The following is a 20,333-nucleotide window of genomic DNA, read 5'->3' on the forward strand; positions in this document are numbered from 1 at the left end:
CCGTCAGCTGCGTGATTCAGCATCTGCCCGTCACACGCTGTGCCGTCCTGTCCCGGTGTCACCTCACTGTGTTTGGGATCCCTACCCATTCAAGTTTGACACATGGAGTCCTATGAATCATGCATGAAAAATGTCACCAGACCCAACAGAGGACATTTCTGCCTTTTAAAACAAAAATCACTTTAAAGATGCCCTAAAATTGCTGGGCATACTGGGAGCAGACCATTAGCATAACCCCTTCCTGCCGTCCTTGTCGGTTAAGTGGGTGGGGGTCATTAGCTCGTGTCTCTCTAACCCCCATCCCTCGCGTTCTGTTTCCATGGCACTGGGCAGCCAAAGGCAGCCAGTAAGGTAACGATCGACGTGGCGCTGGGGGCTGCATGACGGCTTGGGCTGGATGCAGGTTTGGGCCTGGTGTTCCACGCCGCAGCAGACGGCCAGTCAGGAATGTGCGTTTCTCCGCCCTCCAGTTCATTTCGCTGCCAGCTGATCCCGTTTCCAACCATACATGGTAAAATGTTTGTTGCTTGGAAAAGCTGCATTCGCCTGAAAAGTACAAGCCAGAAGACTGGATGTATCATTATTTATTCGTCTATGGACTCTTCTGTCAAGTAAGCGGTAGTGTGTTTCATTTAGGGGCTTTTCTTGTTGGAAAACTAGTGTCATTCTTGTCTTGCTTTCCAGGCCAATGAAAATATCCCTTGTGACTCATAGCTGTGCCTGTGTGTGTGTGTGTGTGTGTGTGTGTGTGTGTGTGTGTGTGTGTGTGTGTGTGTGTGTGTGTGCACGCTCTCTCCTAAGCTGCATTTTTACTCATTCAAACTTTCTGTATCAATGTGAGTGATTCACGCAATCATTCGCATAAATTTGTTTCAGAAATGCTCTTGCTCAGAGCAACTTGCCAGTTTAAGGCGTAGTGAAGTTCCAAAACATCGTATACGTGGGAAACCTATGCAGTGGTAAAGCAGTGTGTGCTAGTGATCATTTCATGAAAAGTGTTCCTGGTGAGAGGATAAAGGGACACTCGCCACGCTCTTAAACTGGTCGTTTGGCTGCTAAGCTCACCGGCACTGACATACAGGGTGGAGCTGAGGCGGTTTGGCTGGGCATAGACAGGAAGCACACTGATAGGCGCACTGCCTTGTCTGCCAGGGCAAGGGGCGGCATCGCCGGGGCAGCCAGCACGTGCCCTCTCCCCCCGCAAGCCCACGGCCCGAACCAGTGCCACATGTGCCTGAAGAGCCGGGGCCAGAGGAGGGGCCCGGGGACAGCGAGCTGGCAGAGCAGCAGATCGCCATGCAGCAGGAGGAGAGGGTGCTGACTGAGCAGATCGAGAACCTCCAGAAGGAAAAGTGAGTCTGCCGCTGTGTGCGTTCGTGCGTGCTTGCATGTGCACGTGGAACCCGTTCTGCAAGGGTGATGCCGCCATTCACGTCCCACAGGGAGGAGCTGACCTTCGAGATGCTCACGCTGGAGCCTCGCGCGTCCGATGACGAGACCCTGGAGTCTGAGGCCTCCATCGGCACGGCAGACAGCTTGGAGAACCTGAACGTTGACTCAGAGGAAGCCGTCTCAGACTACTCCGGTAAGCTTGGTGCTCACACGACACCTGGCAGCCGCTGCCTATAGGGGGTGACATTTTCTCATTTCTGTGCCCTGTGTCACCCTGCAGAGAGAAACCAAATGGGTCCCCCTTCCCGGCCAAGGAAGGTGGCGGGAAGGGGCCGGCGTGTCCTGAGGCGGCAGCCCGATTCCCTGGACTCCACCGACTCTGGCTCCACGGCCTCCTCCTACCCATGTCCTCCTGGTGCCTCGCACCACCTCCACCTCCGCTCCGAGTCACCCTCGTCTGACCAATTTCGCTCCTCTCGGCTCGGGTCGGCCTCCCTCGGCCCAGACCGGGAGAGCGAGTCGAGGCCTCTCTACATCAGCCACGGCACCTACAGCGCGGAAAAGGGCCGGCTGAAGCTGAAGGCTGCCAAGATGTCCCCCAAGAAGCCGGAGCAGAAGCCCCCCGAGGAGGCTGGCTCTGGGGGGGGGCAAGACGTGTCGCAGCAGCTCCGGTACGGCAGCAGCGAATTCATGGTATGACAGACGCCAAGTGCAAAGCTGCTCGGCTCATCAGTTTATCGGCATCAGCACTCCCCCCTCGGTCATCCATGTCAGCAGAGAGCAGAAGTGATTGAGTGTTGCAGCACCACTCTCTGGTCAGTGGGAGGAGCCAGCAGACCTGCCCTTTAAGGTGTCTGTCATGGGCCTTGATTGGCAAGATGAGCCACAAAGGTACTTCTGCACCCCAAATCTCCATCCACCCCCCCCTCTGGCAGCGGCAGTGAGGAGAGTGGGGTGGCGTGACACGCCACACAGTGATATGGCCTGCAGCTCCAGGCTCGGCCGGCACCACATCAGGGGGGGCTGGATAATGAAGCACCGCAGAGCCAACGGACGGGCAGGATGCGTGAACGAAACACACATGCGGCTGCTACGGAGGGCTCAGATAATTCAGTGAAGTTTGCTAACCATAAACTATCCTGTTCCCTTTCCATGATTGTGGAAAGTGTATCTATATAAATGTGTAAAATGCGATATATGTATGAATATGATGCTGGAACACCAGTAGCTACTGGGTAGTTAGAGGCAAACAGTTATCTGTGGCAAATCAATCGTATTTTTGAAAGAAATAGATTTTTTTTAAACTCATTCTTCTGTGTTCGTGCTGCTCTTTGCTTCTGTGGGGGGGCAAGGGGGGGATCTAGGGACCACCTTAGCTTGTCCTTTACAGTCACGTTTCCCCTAAAAAAAACTGCATTTACTGTTATGCTCCCTACTGCAGTAAATGTAACAGCCCTGTTTCACAAGATGCCTTTTCCTCTTGGTTTCACCCTAAAATACCCTTTGAGGTATCAGTGTTAAAGTAACCAAATAAGGACTTGAATTTCATCATCATTATCATGATCATTACCATTGTATGTGTTCCTGGTTTTTACTGTCATGTCTATGGGTGTAGCACTTAAATGGTGATGAATCCCCTTTGTGTGTGCGATGATTGTGTGGACCTTGAGGGTGGTCTCATGGACCGTCCCCTAGTGTAGACATGGGAGGTGGTCTCCTGGACCGTCCCCTACTGTAGACCTGGGAGGTGGTCTCCTGGACCGTCCCCTAGTGTAGACCTGGGAGGTAGTCTCCTGGACCGTCCCCTAGTGTGGACCCGGGGGGTGGTTTCCTGGAACGTCCTCTTGTGTGGACCCGGAGGGTGGTCTCCTGGACCGTCCCCTAGTGTAGACCTGGGAGGTGGTCTCCTGGAATGTCTTCTTGTGTGGACCCGGGAGGCGGTCTCAGGAACCGTCCCCTTTGTGGAGACCCTGGACCATCCCCTTGTGTGGACCCGGGGGGTGGTCTCCTGGACCGTCCCCTAGTGTAGACCTGGGAGGTGGTCTCCTGGGCCGTCCCCTTGTGCGCCAGTGGTCAGATTGAACTCCTTTCTCACCTTGCTTTCTTCTGGCCAGTGAAATGCCACCTCAGCCCATGGGCATGGCCATAGTGGCAAGGCTGCTCAGCACCTGCAGTAGTGTCACGCAGTCACTGGAGCAGACACTGTCCCCTTAGGCTGGCGAGCGGGTGGCTCTCTGGGAGTTACTGTCTTTACTGCTGCATGGCGCCAGGCGGGCTACAGTTAAGGATAGACTTATGCAGGCACTGGGATACTGGCTGGCATATTTACCGTGGAGGCGCCGCTGCGCTGCCCACTCTGGCATCCGCCTTGAGGCCTCCGCCACCAAACTGCCAGCCACGGTCCTGCTGCCTAAGACCTGCAAAGGCAGCTCAGTAGAGCAGATGGGAACACACTTGACATCTGTTTGCTGCGGTAAATCTAGCTATCAGAAACCATCACCTACTCCGACAGGTCTGTAAATTGCCTTTGTGCAAAAAAACACAAGGGGTTAATTGTTTACCTCATCTGAAGCTATTGTACTCTTAGTCTTCCTCGATCTAGACTGACGTTTCACCATTGTTACTCTAAATACTACATCACTATTGGAGCGGGAGCTGGGAAGTGTATTTGTCTGTATGGTGCACATGAAAGGTTATCAAATACTGAAGCCAGTATATCAATATTAAAGCTACTATCATTGTTACTGTTTAGATTGACAATGTGTCCAGCAGTCTTTGCCATCTGTAGATCCAATAGAAGCCCCAGTAACCTCAAAATGCCTCAAATGGTGTGCTTGTGTACGCAAGACGATGTCACCTGTGCAATACTCTTATGTGAATTCTGGTATTTCAAACGGAGATGCACATATTGTAGGTTACTACTGTTAGATGTACACCAAAGCTTGTGTGTCTGTTTCTAGACATAAACTCACATGTGGTTCTATTCTTTATGGCAGACTGCTGGTAATACACCACTTTTTCGAGGACCAATCAGGTCGTGCTTATGTGAAACCACACCCACACTCCTTCCTCAGACATTAGTAAGGCCTTTAACCCATAATCACTTTAGCTTGCACTTGGGGGGGGGGTAACTTAGTGGTTGTGTATACTCGCCATATACTGTGGGAAAAACAATTTTGTACTTCATTTATTTTTCATCAAATGCAACTGGAAGAAAAAAGTCAATCTCTTCCTCATATACGAAAGGAATCTTGGGCTTTTGTAACACTCCTAACTACTCTCAACCGGCCTTTTGCCCCTAGCAGCGTGTGTCGTCGCTGGTGTTCAGTGCCGGCTCTGTGCCGGGTTACGCGGCCGGCCTGGCAGGGCGCAGTCACCTTTTACTGCTGCTACACCTCCTGGGGGCGCTGAAGGGCCGCACTGCACTTCCTCTTTGCAGCCTAATAAACTGAAGCTGGTGATGGTCTGAGTCGTTATGCTTGGCATCCTGCAAAGGTGAATGAACTAATCACTGGAAAAAGGAATGCTCTGCTATACATTTTATGTGTGTGTATGTATACATATATACACATGCATATATACAATACAAATTAATAATTTAATGATTATGCTTTAGTGTACATCTGAAAATTGACCTGATGTAAAAGGATATATTATCCTGTACCACCCTATATATTTATATATAAAGTATTAATGTTAAAAGTGTTTTATGCCACATAAGATTGTGTAAATGACGCAATCCAGTTTCAGCTTTGTATTTCAGTGTGAGCTGTTCAGGACCGAGTCATATGTATAAAGTGCAATTTGTGTAATATTTCTTAAAATGTTTATCGCTGTACAAACGAGTTTATGATCAAATAATCATCAGCTTATTAAAAAGAACTTGAAATGAAACAGCTTCACCTCCTTCATTTGTGTTTTCCATGTGTGTGAGAGATCTTTATTGTCTGTCTGTTCCATCTGAAAAGCGGGAGTGATGTTTTTGTTTTTCCATCCATCCTGCTACAGTACCTCTCCCAGTCCTCCCCAGTGACGGTCCAGCTTGGGTGACCACCCTTTCTTCCTCGTAGGGCAGTACCCCTAAACCAAGTCACTGGCACGGAAGTCCTGTCCACGGCTGCATGTCGTAGGCACACTTCTGACCCTGGTGTCATGTCACCAGTTTGCGCCTTCTTCAGGTGCTCCAAGAGACCACAGGAACACTATGCGGGACTCCTTTGGCACCTCTGACTCTGAGGTGGCCCCAACACCAAGTCCCCTACAGTGACTACCAGTTGCCTACAGACCTCCCTGGTCACCTGTGGTGCAGCTCCTCTGGCAATAATACCAAAGCTGCAGAAGAGCTACTCAATGAGCTTTTCAGCGGTGGTGACTGCACACTGACTGGGGACTCTCTACGCTTCTGGCCACCTGGCCCCTACCCACCAGCACGGTTCCCTGCATCGCCTCCTGGGAATGGGCCCAGGATATCCACCCCCCACTATCCCCACAGGGGCCCCCATCAGGTATGGCCGCATGGGCATCCAGGATTGGCAGGCTGGGCCTTTCTAGACAGTGCATGTGTGGAGATTGGGTACGAGCATCTCTGTGTACTGCCTGCAGCCCCCCCAGAGTCTCTTGACCCCTGTCAGGCTGTGCTCTGACTTCGGGACAGTCAACCTCAGCCAGCACCAGGTTGTTTCTCTGATCATCATTCAGCTACTGGGGGTCAACAGCCTGAAGCTCCGTGGCCTCAGCCACCACCTGAGCCATTGCCGCGGTGACTCACCTCTGGCTGTGTTCCTCAGTGCAACGGCAGTAGCAACAGTCTCCCACTTAACAGGGGTGTGGGAAACCATTGGAGTCACTGAGGAGTCTCCCCAACTGCTGCTAGATCCAACTCATACTTCTGCAGCGCTTCCAGACTCCTCAAACTGCGGTGCTCAGAGATATTGTGAGGCGTTTGGCGAAGGCCAGGCCCTGCAGCTGCATACGAACGGGCTGGATGAATGCAAGAGGTCTGCAGGCATCGTCGTTTGGTCCAGAAGTCCTCAGCCATGGCCACCGCTCTGTCATCAGCTCTATGCTGTTCCAATGCCAGAGAGTACAGCTCTTTTAGAACTGTAATTTGGGTTTCAATTTATTACTACTTGAATGTTTTTCTAATGTGATATTTTTGTAAACAAATTATTTAAATAATGATTTTTGTTATAAAACCATTAAATTTGTAATATTTTTACTGAATGACGCATGTGTCCCAAGACTTCCTGAGCACTGCATTTGTTCTACTGGCCACTTGTCCAGACACTGCATTTTGCCACAGAGCCGCAGCTTTCTTCTACACCAGATGCAGATGGTGCCAGTGTGGCTGCCTGGGCAGGTGGGGCACGCTCCATTCATCAGGTTATCCCAGTAAGGCAAAGCGCTCAGTGCCCAGTTTCCCCTCTGGTCAGCTGTCACTTCTCTGCACCATCTCGAAATCTTACTGCACTAAAGTTGCTGCATTGGGTTGTCAATCACATCGACAGGCTGCATCCCACATTCTCACAGTAATGAGATTATGGTCAAGATCAAGATACTGGCTCATAGATCAAGATAGAGGAAATGATGACATTTCATTAGAATGGAAAAAGTTGCTTTTATTATTGGCATCAGAGACAAGGTGGTTAATTTTGATGTAGCTTACATTCAGGGTGGACATTTCCATACATGCACCACTTACACAAAACATGATAAAACATTCGCAACATACAAAACAACAATAACACATTAAGAAAATGAACACTTACACAGTTCTTCCTGGGGCTGCAAAGCATGCTGGGTATGAAGGAAATCTCTATTAGGTAACCCTCTCATAATTTCAGAATATATTACTTTTTTTATTTGATTTGCCCGACAATACAACCTTTAAAATTGCCATTCAGAAAACAAACATTACACATACAATGCTTTCATGCCTATGTAGAAATCTTCAAGAGCACTAAACCAGATATGGAACACCGACCAGCCACCAGGGGCCCACAGGGAGGTCGGACGCCGGACTGTAAAGCACACACACCGTGGGTAATTTATACAATGGCTAAAGACATGCGAGGATCGCACAGGATTCACATATGACACAACCAAGGACACATGCAATAGGGAATACTACATAATTATTTACAATAACACACACAGCGACTATTTACAATACCCGCGGAGCTTGTCGGGAGATGTTAATTGCTGCCGGACATAGCTGCAACTTTTGTGGGTGAAAGTAACCATTGAAAATTGAAAATATACAACGGTGAGTGACTCAGCGGTTCGGTTCGAGCTCCGGCCTCGGCAGAACGGTTACGTGTCCATGGCCCATAAGCAAAGTTACAGGGGCGCCGCACGTCGGCTGACCCTATGCTCTAAACCCAAAGCTATGGAGATCAAGATGGAGTCGGCGAAGAGAATAATAACAGTGTTCCTGTACTTGTACAAATGGCAAATAAAGGAATTATCATGTATTTAAACATACCCAATTATACATGCTTTTTCGACATTAGAGCCACCTTTGGTGACGTAGGCTACACGTCACCTGCAGCTCTTGTGCATGCGTACTAGGCTCGGTCTTGAGGAAGTAACCTGAGTTCGTAACACAAGGGAAAAGAGGAGTGAAACGGCGGTTTTGTTTGCTTTGGGGGGGTTGAGGATAACCGTCTCAGAATGTCTGGATTTGACAGCAACCCCTTTGCGGAGCCCCTAGATCTCAACCCTTTCCAGGTGAGAATGCGCACTAAAAGTGAAAATTGACGCATGTTTTTTTTTAAAGAAAACTTTCTAAGTACATACTGTCAGAAACCTGTTGGGTTGCTTTTTGGGTGGGTCTAGCGCGCATTTTTAATGCTACGTATCATGATGGACATCTATGCCAGCCAGTCTCGTTCAGAAGGTAATTTTTGTAATCCAATTAAAAGACGGGATCCCTACTTTACTGTATTGTCCACTTCTTAGCGTTTTGGTTATAATTTCTGAAAACACATAGAAGAAAAAGTATTTTAGTACCGAGTGGTGTGACAACTGTTTCCTGCTCAATGGCCCTATACATGTCTTAATTTGATCAGCCAGACGTTGACCTGCAACAACAGGTGTATAGCCCTTTTTCGCCTGTAACCCCACACCAGCTCTCGTAAACTAACCAGGATGAAACGGCATTTGCTCCGGCAGCTCGCTGTGCTGCTTGGACTAGTTTACCGAAGGGGCTGCCCTGGAACATCGCATTTCACCGCGTGATCTATACTATAGCGACATCTGGGCAAAACATCGGCGATGTTGTAACTAACATGCGTACGGGCAGGCGACCCCGGCTTCCGTGCACCTGCTTTAGATCGAAACTTTCCTTTTTCTTTGGAATCCCAACGATGACCGTCGGATCGAAGCAGGGAGAGGATCCCACCCTCAAACCTCCGGCTATTGTGCAATAATCAACACTATTTTATAGTAGCACATCAGAGCACCTATCTGACGTGGCTGAAGTGAATAGAAGAGGAATTCAGTATTGATATAGCCTAGCCCGAAACACAAATTGCTTTTATTAGAAATTAAGTTTATCAGGTTTTGTTCCCAGAAATGTGACGTTAGCAAACGCATTTTGACCAACCTGATTCGACTGAACAGGTTTTATGTTAAGAATCAGTCTGAATAAAACCTATACCTGTTTACATACCCCGTTTTATATATGCTCCCGGCTGTAAGATATTGACGAGTTACTTTATGAACTGCAGCATAGTGTTTAAAGTGTTTATCAACATTATATCATAAACAACGACTGCATTATTTTTTTCATATAAGACTTTTAGGAATTCCCTTTTAAAATAAATTAACCTTAAACCTAATTTTTCGCTTTCAAACTTTTAAAAACACTGAACACTCATAAAAATGTATATTTAAAGGCATTTGCGTTCTCCTGATAAATAGGACATTATGCATTTTGCGCTCTGTTTAATGGCGAGTGGTAAGATTGTCCCTATATGTTTATTTTAAAGCGCGTTCTTATTGGTAATACTGATGATCGAACTCCATTAATATACTTGTAAAAACCAAACTGTCTTAAGTCTTGTAGTACGTGAAAGCAAAGGCGTGCCGCGTTGTGGGGGCGGAGCTTGCAGGCGGGACGGGCTGTGACGTCACAGCTCGCGGGCGCTGCTTCCGGCCGCTGCCCATCCAGACCAACCCGCAGCATTTGCTATAAGAAGTCAGACCTGTCTGGAGTAATTGCCCTATGGTTGCGTGTCTTTGCGTGTCACTCAACAATGCACCAGTTTGTAGCAACGGCTCCTATTATTAGTCACCTTTTATCATTTGGAAAACTTCGTATTATTTGGTTTGATTGCACTGATTTTTTTATTTGACACCTTCCTTAACCAGTTTTTCCCAAAGAGCTTAACAATAGGTACATGGTGTTAAAAGACTAAATGGGAGGAGAACCAAAAAGACAGGCGACTCTAATCTAGCTGAGCACACACAGATCGGCCATGCTAATGTTGTCCAACCCAGTTCCACTTCCAGAATTCGTCATGAGAAAGTCCTTGTAAATTTTCCTTCATATTTTGTCACATGGTATGTAACTTGTCTCTAATAAAATGCTGGCTTCTTTTTTTATGCTGTGTAACAGGATCCTTCGGTGACACAGGCGACCGGCAGTGGACCGGACCGCGTCTCAGAATACAACCCATTCTCTGAGAGCTCTCAGGTGAGATCTTCAAATAAGTTAAAATCCTTGGTGGATCAGTGGAATATTAAGAACTGGCAGTGAGTTTATCTGGGGGTGAGGTGGCTTGATGTGACTTAGTTGCCTGTTAGTAATGCGGATAAAGGTTTGTTCTGTACTGTTTATTGCTGTGGCATTAAAACAACCCACCTGGATCCTGTGCCTCAGGACATGCAGAACAGGACCACTATCCCCGCGTCACCTTCCCAGCCGGCCGTACTGCAGCCATCGGTGGAGCCCAGTGCACAGGTTGATACCTCTTCTGAGACAAGCCAGCGGCAAAATAAGCTGTTAGAAGTAAAACTCAGGAAACACAGGCAATGCTTCAGAAAGATTTGGCATGACTGATTTAGATAGAAAACAGTGATCCTACAGATTCACTAATTTAATGATTTTTTTATAAGAGTTTGTGAGTGTAAAATAAGCAATCGCAGGGGAAAGAAAAACAAAACGTTCTTTTAGATTGAAATTTCAGTATAAATTCTGATTGTAACAACCTCACATCAGAACAGAACAGAAAGAATTATGTTTATGTTGGACAGTTTATTCTGGACTGGAGAAAGGTGCCTCTTGTCCTGCATGACCGCCTCAGCCACTCATGGCCTTGTGATGTGGTTTTGCTTCGTGCCCCCAGGCCGCGGCTGCCGCCGCCCAGGCAGACCTCCTCAGACAGCAGGAGGAGCTGGAGAGAAAGGCGGCTGAACTGGACCGTAAGGAGCAGGAGCTTCGCAGTCGGGGAGCCGCCACAGGTGAGTCTGCTCCCCCGGCTGGCGGTAGCAGGGCACCGACATTCGACTTCCGCTCAGCGTCACCTTGGTCCCCCCCTCCCCTGTCAGCCCTGCTTGGAAACTGCAGAATTAAACTGGTAGCGGTTTTGAGCATGTGCACCATCGCTGTGCTTGTAGCTCGCTGTTTCCGCAGGGCAGAGTGACTGGCTGAGGGCTCGTGACTCAGACCAGAAGCCACAGGAAATTCAGCAAAGCGGCTTCAGAGTGTGACGGGCGGGCAGCTTGCTGCAGTGCGGCTTTAAATTGGATATGATTTTAGATTCTCTGAAGTTTAGAGCCTCCCTGAACCTCTCCGGGAGACGACACTAGTGTTTTGGAAGCATTATTGCTGTAGCTACAGAAAATATTAGTTTCAATGAATTTCACCTCCCAAACAGCAGGATATTGTGCAACTGTCATTAAAGACTGTCATGCAAAAATGCTAATCGCAGTGAGAGGAGAGAGTCAGTCATATTGCTCTCAGCGTTGAACGTCTGTTTGTACATTTGGCATGTTTTTAATATTTTCACACCTCAGAATTGTATCGTAAGTTTAATCTACCAAATCAGGTCGTGTATGTTGACAGAAAAAAGGGATAGAATGCAGTTGTTTAACAGACTTTGGGGGGGGTGGGTGCTGTAGTTGGCATCCAGTTTGATCACTGAGTCCCTCTCCACAGGCAAAGAAAATAACTGGCCCCCCCTTCCACGGCATTTTCCCATAAAACCTTGCTTCTACCAAGACTTTGCTGAAGACATTCCTCTTGAATACCAAAGAGTCTGCAAGATGATGTACTACCTTTGGATGTGTAAGTACAATGCTGATGTTTAAGGTGTCACGTGTACAAAGTACAATGGAAGTGTTTGTTCCTGTACAAAGTTGTACCCAATAAAGAAAGACAGTGAGCATATTAGCCGACAGTAAATAACACTGCACCATGTGCGGCTGCCATCAGGGACCAGCACCGGCAGACAGCCGCAGTTTGTGTGTCACTGTGGATCCTGTATTGAGTCGCAGTGACCTTCACCATTCCTTTCCCTGCAGTTCACTGCGTGACCCTGTTCCTGAACGTGCTGGCTTGCTTGTCCTACTTCACTGTGGAAGCCTCTCATGGGGTGGACTTCGGCCTGTCCATCCTCTGGTTCATCCTCTTCAGCCCTTGCTCCTTCCTCTGCTGGTATAGACCTGTGTACAAAGCCTTCAAGTGAGTTTTTCCCTCAAGCGGCATTTTCACGTCTTCCCCTGTTAAGGGAGAAGACAGTTATTTCTTGGCTCAAATGTTGTAAAATACAAATCACCTCTTTGTAATTACTTTGTAACCTCTTTGTAATTACTTTGTAACCTCTTTGTAATAATTCCAGACCAGCTTGTCCAGATCATGCTCTTTGTTCATTATGCATTTTTTTCATGAGGTGACCATGATGATTATGTGCACTTGTGTTTTTGATACTGAGACAACGTAATTCCTCCTCATGACAGTTTGTTTTTTTTCATGATCCAGGTCAGACAGCTCCTTCAGTTTCTTCTTCTTCTTCTTCGTCTTCTTCTTCCAAGTGGTGGTCTTCATCATCCAGAGTGTTGGCATCCCAAACTGGGGGAACAGGTCAGTCCTCTGAATCTGCTTAGCCTCTCTTTGGTTTGTAGGTGTGCGTCTGTGTATCTCTCCACGGTGTGTGCGATGTCGTGGTTCCGGTCGTCCTCTCCCCGGTGTGCGGGGTGTCGTGGTTCCGGTCGTCCTCTCATGCACCTCCTCTCCCCGGTGTGTGGCGTGACATGGTTCCGGTCGTCCTCTCCCCCACCTCCTCTCCCCGGTGTGCGCGGTGTCGTGGTTCCGGTCGTCCTCTCCCCGGTGTGCGCGGTGTCGTGGTTCCGGTCGTCCTCTCATGCACCTCCTCTCTCCGGTGTGTGCGGTGTTGTAGTTCTGGTCGTCCTCTGCCCCACCTCCTCTCTCCGGTGTGTGCGGTGTCGTGGTCTCTGGTTGTCCTCTCCCTGGTATGGGCAGTGTTGTGGTTGTGGTCGTCCTCTCACGCACCTCCTCTCCCCGGTGTGCTCGGTGTCGTGGTTCCGGACGTCCTCTCCCCGGTGTGCACGGTGTCGTGGTTCCGGTCGTCCTCTCCCCTACCTCCTCTCCTTTTTGTTTGCGGCGTTTGGGATCCAGGTCTTCTCTCCAGCATCTTTTCTGTCACTGTCTCTTTCACAGATCTGTGCAGCTTCACATGCTGCTGTGATTTCTTGCCTGAGGCCTTTTCCTGTGAGTTCATTCCTCACTCCTGCCCATCAGACTGTTTCGCTCTTTGTTTCTGCTCATCTGTGTTTGTTTCTCACTTACTTTGAACTGCACCGCATTTTAGAGCCCCTTCTGTTGAACGTATGGTGTTTCAGCTTGTTTGGTCCCTGCATGCTCTGCTTCGATGCATGTAGGAAATCACACTGCTTCCAACTGCTTGGCTCTTAAACCCTGAAGTATAGACTCTGCACTTCATCCCATTTCACCCTGATTTCTGTGGGACTGCATTTAAACTATCAAGTATAATTCCAGTAAATCCATACTAGAAGGCGATAAGATCAAAGTATTTTATGGCCCTGTAATCTGTAATTAATGCTGATCGCTTTCTGCAATTTTATGACTGAACCAGAATGGAAACATAATGTTTTTTTTTTCATTTTCAAAGAACTACAGGCTGTGTAAACCTTGGGTAGCAGTGTTTGCCCTGACACTGAATAATCATTCAATCTCATTCCTCTCAGTAAGGCCTGTTACATAGAGTGTATGTCATGTGTTTAATACTTACATACTGTCTTGCTGTTGGTAAACTTTACGAAATAAATATCTGTTATCCTGTTCTGAACAAATGCCTGGAAGTTGGATGTATGGTAGTTGCAGTAAAAAACATCATAAGTGGTGTTAATGGTCAGTGACCTGCTTCTGCATGAAGATGAGTGTGTGCTGCAGTGAAATGATCTGCTTAGCTGGTCTCACCATGCAAGCTGCAGTAACTCATCCCTCCGTCGTTTGCAGTGGCTGGATCTCCTCCATATCCATGATCAAGACCAACCTGGCCGTGGCGGTGGTCATGATGGTGGTGGCTGGCTTTTTCACGGTCTGCGCCGTGCTCTCGGTCATTTTGCTACAAATGGTACGTGTGTCTGCTCCTTGCATCAGGTTCTGGGCTAATCAAACTGGACCAACACAGGACAGAATGACAGTTTGGGAATTAGCCACTGTTTACTGTATCACTTTTAGTCTTTATGATGCTGTCTGTTGTCTTGTATGTGCACTGAGGCTCACTGCACTAATGAGACTAAATGCAGTGTATTCCTGACACCCGTATTTTGTAATTCCATAGGCTACACCTTGTTTAATCAAAACTTAATCAAACCCCCCCCCGAAAAAATCCTTAAAGCACAGGTTGTCTCCCAGTTTGAGCTGATCTCAGCATCACCAAGGATATTAAATCACTGGGACTTTGTGGAGTGTGTTGCGTGACCGTCTGACCCGTGTGTCTCTGCAGGTCCACTCCAAATACCGGCGGACGGGGGCCAGTTTCCAGAAGGCCCAGCAGGAGTTCTCGCAGGGTGTCCTCACCAACAGAACCTTCCAGAATGCGGCTGCCACGGCTGCCACCTCTGCTGCTCAGGGCGCCTTCCAGAGGAGCTAGAAGGTGCCTCTGCGAGAAGATCCTCTGCCCACCTGCTGACCCTGTTGCCTCTGGAAACTTCTGCCACATCGTCGGAGAAAACCTGTGGGAGGCCTGTCTGGATGCCTTGGGCGTGGGGGGGGGGTCCCTTGCTCTGTATTCTTCTCTCGAACACTGTAGTCTAACTTAAACGTGCAGCCGCAGATCAGGAGCAGAATAGTTGCTCTGCTGTCTCTCAAATGGGTGCAATAACGAGGTGTATTGATTACTTCCTGAGGTCTTCCTTAGTCCGTGTCTGTATGTCTCCTTTTATGATAATGGATGTATGAAGCGGGTCGACTGTGTGCGTTCTGAATCATTCTCATTTTATTTACTGTACAGCGGTTTTTAATTTTTTTCCCCCCAGTGCCCCCTTCTGGTGTTTGTGAAGGTAAAGTTAGGTTTGAATGATCACATTGCGGAGACGCACGCAGGTGTCGCACGAAAGGGCAGGTTGTTTCGCTATGAGCAGAGCTGATTGGAGCACTAAGCATGCTGATTTTTATGGTGTTTGAGCCAGCTGACACAGTTTCTGCTGATTGGTCCATCTCTTCATCTGAGTAACTTTTTTCCGCATTAGGTGTTTTTTGTCTTCAGTAATAATTGCCATTTTCCCTTTTTATGCTTATTTTTAGGGTTTATAAATTTTGCATAAAGATTAACAGCAAGGTAAGATGACCAACAGCATGTATTTCTATCCTATGATAGTCAATTTTACAATTAATTTTATCTGTTTAGAATGTTTTTGAGCAAATGGCTGGTCATTGTCCAGTGTTACTAGATACTTATGGTAACCTGAAACCCAGTGGTTGCTATGTGTGTTCCTAAGTGGAATAGATTAAACTTGTTCTCAGTTTGGGCACCTTGCTGGCAAGATGAGAATCCCCTCACTAGTGTGTTGACTTACGGCTGATTTTACACTTCTGTGTAGAATCTCCACCGTCGGTACAGTGTAGGTATGGTGTAGCTGTGTACCCTACACCATAGCCTGTGCCGTAGCCTGTGCTCTATGTCTAAATTAGCCTTTAGAAGTTACTGTTACATTTTGTAGTATTTTTACCTGTCTGCCCTGGTGACTAAAGAAAGAAGAAGCTGCTGGAATTTTCCATGATATGGGCACATTTTGCCTTGAGGTTACAGAATGCGCTGTGCCCCCCCCCCTCATGCCCTCCCCCGCACTGGATAAGCAGCCACGGGGAGGATTGCACCCTCCCTGTTTGATCGTCCTCTGTTTTGAAGCTTACTTGTGAGTTTCTGCCACCAGAATTCCGATCCCTTCTGCCATGGTGTACCTACCAGTCACAGGGAGCAGCAGCATTGTGCAGCTCTATCTCCTTAGTACGGTAGTATCTTCCATGTTTAGATTACAGAAGAATGCCCTTTAGAAAATGTAGACTTATCAGTAATGAGGATCCTTAAATCCCTAAACTGTAAAGGATTTTTTATCTGGAGCGTATTTAACATGCTTAATCATCGTCTCTTGTGTTAAACTATAATTGTAATTACCATGGAAAAACCTTTTATCTGAATAATTAAATGGGTTCTTGTAATATGCCCCTTGTGTTAAACTTTTTGTAATGTTTATATTTGTTACCATTGATAATTTCTTAGTATTGAAAGTCAAGATGCACTATAGAAATTGTAATGGAAATGACTGCATAGAGCAGCGTAATTACACTGAGTCGCTGTGTCACTAATATAAAAAAGGTTTATGCAATATGAGAAATGTTATTCTAAAAGCAGTACATCAAAAATCTGGCTCTTTGCGAAATAGTCATTTATCATTATGGTCTGAAGGGCTACATGTGCAAAGGCACGAAGGTAATTCCTGCATTCAGAAGTGCAAACGGCCTGTAGTCTTCATTCCCTGGTTTTTGGTTTTATGCACGATGCAGTAACTGACCCCCATTTACTGCCTATTAAAACCGGAACTATCAAAACTGCACAACTGAGAAAGACACCTTATAAATTGCTCAATTTTCAACAGTTATTGCAGGCATGTTTCAAAAGACAAGCTGGCCGTACTTCCGTCGTCCTTCCACGATGGTGGCCCCCTTTAAACAGTTGGTATGTAATTGTGGATATTTAGTTACATTGAATTGGGCTGCGTGATATTGTGTTGTGTGAAATATCCACAGGTAATATTGCCAACAAAAAAGGAGGCATTACCTAGAAAACTATAGCAAAATAGAGTTTATCTTCCAATAGAGTATGTCAAACATCAAATAGCGGCACTGACTAATGCAATGTGGTTGCTGCGCTTGTGCACATCGCAGTGGTCCAACATCCCAGCGACGAGCAAATGGAAGGGAAACTGAGTGAAATACATCTTTACAGGATAGTTTGCCACATTTCTGTCCTGCTACAGCATCAGCCTGAACCAGTACTGCCCCCAGACTATCATCACAAGCATCCATATGGGGAGGAAATAGCTTTTCAGAGTTACGCAGAGTGAGTATAGCAGCATTTGACTGGCCTCCTGATAGTCAAGGTGCCAGATGAAAGCCAGTCCTTCCTGGGTGAGAGTAATTACTGACTCTGCAACCCTGGCATAGCCATTCAGAAACTCCTATTTGCAAGGTCAAGAAGCTGCTGTATACTTTTCACATTCACTGGTATAGGGAAATCCTTAATGCCCTTGATTTTGTCCTCATACAGGTTCAAACCCTGGTGTGACCTTGTAATCAGAGTAAATAAAAGGATGCTTTATAGAAATGGCATTTCCCCAGCTTTGGAGTCAGGCCTGCATGTGCAAGACAGCTCCGTAGTCAGGCCAGAGCTCTCCAGTACCCGAATGTCCAAAGGGCATGACCTTAAACTGAAAAAGGCCCTTGTGTGACACAAATGCCATCACTGAATGAAGGCCTGCCAGTAGCCTCTAGTGAGGTGTAGTGTTGAGATGTTTTTGCCCCATGATAAAAAGTCCAATGACTGCTCTTCCCTTGGAGGTGGGTATGAATCTTTAATTGTAACTCAGATGATCTTCCTCTAGTCAATGCAAAAATAATAATGCCTACTTCTAGCATTTTCATTACCTGATCATAAAAAACACGGGCAAACTCTTACCCTAACATGCCAATGGCTTAATGTGTCAGACAAGTTAGTCTGCAGCCTATAGAACTTACTAACTTGAGCGATTACAACTTTCAGTACCTGTTAAGTTATTCAGCACCTTTCCAACGTGTTTGGTCGAACAGCTGAAATAGACACTCTGGTATCCAGGGTGACCATCAAGGACATGACCTACAGTGACTTCTATCGTCAAAGGGGTGCTCTCAGGATTACCTTGGCAGCAGAACATGAAGCATATTCGCTATTGGGCAACATAGCAGCATGGATGATATGGAGGAGCTGGTCCCTGAAAAGAATTTGACATCGTTAATAGGGAACTTGTTTCCAAAAAGCAAATTTGGCAAAGGTAAGGTTCACACATCAGACGACAAACATATTACACCAACTTCAAAAGAAAACAGCTGATCGAGTCTGTGACAGCCAGACAGCGAGGGACTCCGCTGCCGCAACCACACAGTATTTTGCAAAATAGTCTTAAAAATGCACATGAAAAAGAATCGTAATAAGATCATAGATCGTGATCCTGCCTGAAAAACATTGTGATATGATACTTTTACCGTGTTGCCCAGCCCTACCCCCTACAATGATAAAAGCTGTCAGGGTGGGTATTAAATTTTATTCACCAAGGTTAGTACAGGCTCCTTTTCAGTGGAAGCCCATGGTCTTCAGACTAGGAGAACCTTTGCAGCACAGCATGTTTAGTTAGCATGATGTGACAAAAAAAACACTGAGTGCAAACATTGTAAGAGCTGTCACACTATTAATTTTTAACATAATTAATCGGTTGGAAATTAATTCATATACAACCATGTCACAATGCCATAAAAAAAGTTTTATACTCTACATATTCTGCATAAAAAAAAATATTCTAGGATGTTGGCAGTTAACACAGTTTAAAAAATGAATGCAATTTGAGTTAAGACAATCAAAGAGTTGAAAATGTGTTGTGGCTTCTGTTGGTGGCAGGGCAGTGTCGTGGTCGGCATCGTGGCCTCATGCGTCTCCCCTCACTACATGTATCTGGAGTTTGCATGTTCTCCCCGTGTCGTCGTGGGGATTCCTCTGGGTACTCTAGTCACACGCCAAAAACGCCCTGAGGTTAATCGCAGTTGCCTGTTGGTTTGTTCCTTGCCATGGTTTGGTGCCTCATCCTGAGTTGTTCCCTGTCTTCAATATGGATGGATGGTTCATTAAACAAAATGTTACTATTGTTTACTGCATTATCACACAAAATTAAACAATGTTAACCAATGAACAAGCTTTACTACTTCTCTCCTCTCATGTGCAGTGATTATCCTGGTGCGACAACCTGAAGAGCATCAGTCCTGTCTTGTTGCTTTACATAACTTTTATTATCAGCACGTTTAATGTTTAAACCCAAAACTTAAACCCGAAAATTAAAAAATATTCCAAAAAGACTACAGTATAAAACAATGCAAGTAACTTTCAAACACAAGGTTTGTTAAGCCACTGCCTGGTTTAACCCAAAGTAAGCATCCTGCGATGGAGAGTTACCCTAACCCAGTCTTCATCCCGACAGGGCTACCTGCATACCATTACTCTCATGTGGGAGAGGGAGTGAGTAACTCAGAGTTTGTGAATAAACACTATTTGTCTTGGCTGAGCTCCTTCTACCTCATTACACGTTTCCTTTTGTTGTGGGTAATCAGCTGTAACGTTTAGTTTTACCTCCTGCTACATGCACTATTGTGAGACACAGTGTGTTGCTTCTTCCCCAGATGCAGGCAAATGTGAGGCCCCCAGTCAGCGCAGACCTCCATGTGAATCGCAGAAGCTCAGTGGGCCTGAAACTAGCATCTCTGTGAGCAGCATCAGCATGGCACTGCCCTCACGCTCTAATAACACTCTATGAAAATCATTATTAATATTTTATTTCTAGAAGTCTGTGATACACTCAAATGTTTTCAAGATAGTTGCATATATGGTAAACATACATATACGTATGAATTTCTATATATTTTTCGAATAATAAGGGCATCGATCTTATTCAGTTTTAACATTATTACGTTGTGTATTTTTATTTTATATTGCATCATATATTTATGTTCTGCTCACGCACGGGACGTAATTGCATTGCTTTCTGTAGGAGGCGCAGGTGCATTACTCTGTTATATTATTAATCATGTATTGTGCAAGTACATTTACCATGATTTATTTACTTTTCTAAACAGATTTTAAATTATTTAATATTTATGCCACAGCGCTCTGCTCAAAAACAAGATTTCCATTAATATGTGCAATGAAGCTTCAAGCATGGAGGACTGCAGTTAAGGCCTGGCAGAGTAATGCGCCTCATGCAGCTGTAAGTCAGCCAGCAGCACAGCACAGGGCCGCAGTTAAGGCCTGGCAGAGTAATGCGCCTCATGCAGCTGTAAGTCAGCCAGCAGCACAGCACAGGGCCGCAGTTAAGGCGTGGCAGAGTAATGCGCCTCATGCAGCTGTAAGTCAGCCAGCAGCACAGCACAGGGCCGCAGTTAAGGCCTGGCAGAGTAATGCGCCTCATGCAGCTGTAAGTCAGCCAGCAGCACAGCACAGGGCCGCAGTTAAGGCCTGGCAGAGTAATGCGCCTCATGCAGCTGTAAGTCAGCCAGCAGCACAGCACAGGGCCGCAGTTAAGGCCTGGCAGAGTAATGCGCCTCATGCAGCTGTAAGTCAGCCAGCAGCACAGCACAGGGCCGCAGTTAAGGC

The 20,333-nt window shown here is 46.7% G+C and overlaps 2 protein-coding genes across 8 annotated transcripts in view; both read left to right on the plus strand.

The window, feature by feature from the left end:
- myo9aa (myosin IXAa) overlaps positions 1-5,286 on the plus strand; it is a 106,297-nt gene extending 101,011 nt beyond the window's left edge. For 6 of the 7 annotated variants that reach the window (XM_072718007.1, XM_072718009.1, XM_072718012.1 and 3 more), the window contains 3 exons: positions 1,153-1,352; positions 1,443-1,585; positions 1,673-5,286. In XM_072718007.1, the coding sequence (XP_072574108.1) occupies positions 1,153-1,352; positions 1,443-1,585; positions 1,673-2,091 (762 nt within the window). In that variant the 3' untranslated portion in view covers positions 2,092-5,286. The remainder of the gene's footprint in view (positions 1-1,152; positions 1,353-1,442; positions 1,586-1,672) is intronic. The other variant, XR_011993770.1, reaches the window with a different exon arrangement.
- Positions 5,287-7,955: 2,669 nt separating this feature from the next.
- scamp2l (secretory carrier membrane protein 2, like) lies at positions 7,956-16,106 on the plus strand. The gene is made up of 9 exons (XM_023815199.2): positions 7,956-8,121; positions 10,013-10,090; positions 10,277-10,357; positions 10,743-10,857; positions 11,555-11,683; positions 11,920-12,079; positions 12,377-12,478; positions 13,895-14,012; positions 14,388-16,106. Exons 1-9 carry the CDS (start codon positions 8,065-8,067, stop codon positions 14,532-14,534), a joined length of 987 nt encoding a protein of 328 aa, XP_023670967.1. The 5' UTR covers positions 7,956-8,064; the 3' UTR covers positions 14,535-16,106.
- Positions 16,107-20,333: the final 4,227 nt, after the last annotated feature.

The sequence above is a fragment of the Paramormyrops kingsleyae genome, chromosome 11, assembly GCF_048594095.1.
Source record: "Paramormyrops kingsleyae isolate MSU_618 chromosome 11, PKINGS_0.4, whole genome shotgun sequence".
Classification (NCBI taxonomy): domain Eukaryota; kingdom Metazoa; phylum Chordata; class Actinopteri; order Osteoglossiformes; family Mormyridae; genus Paramormyrops; species Paramormyrops kingsleyae.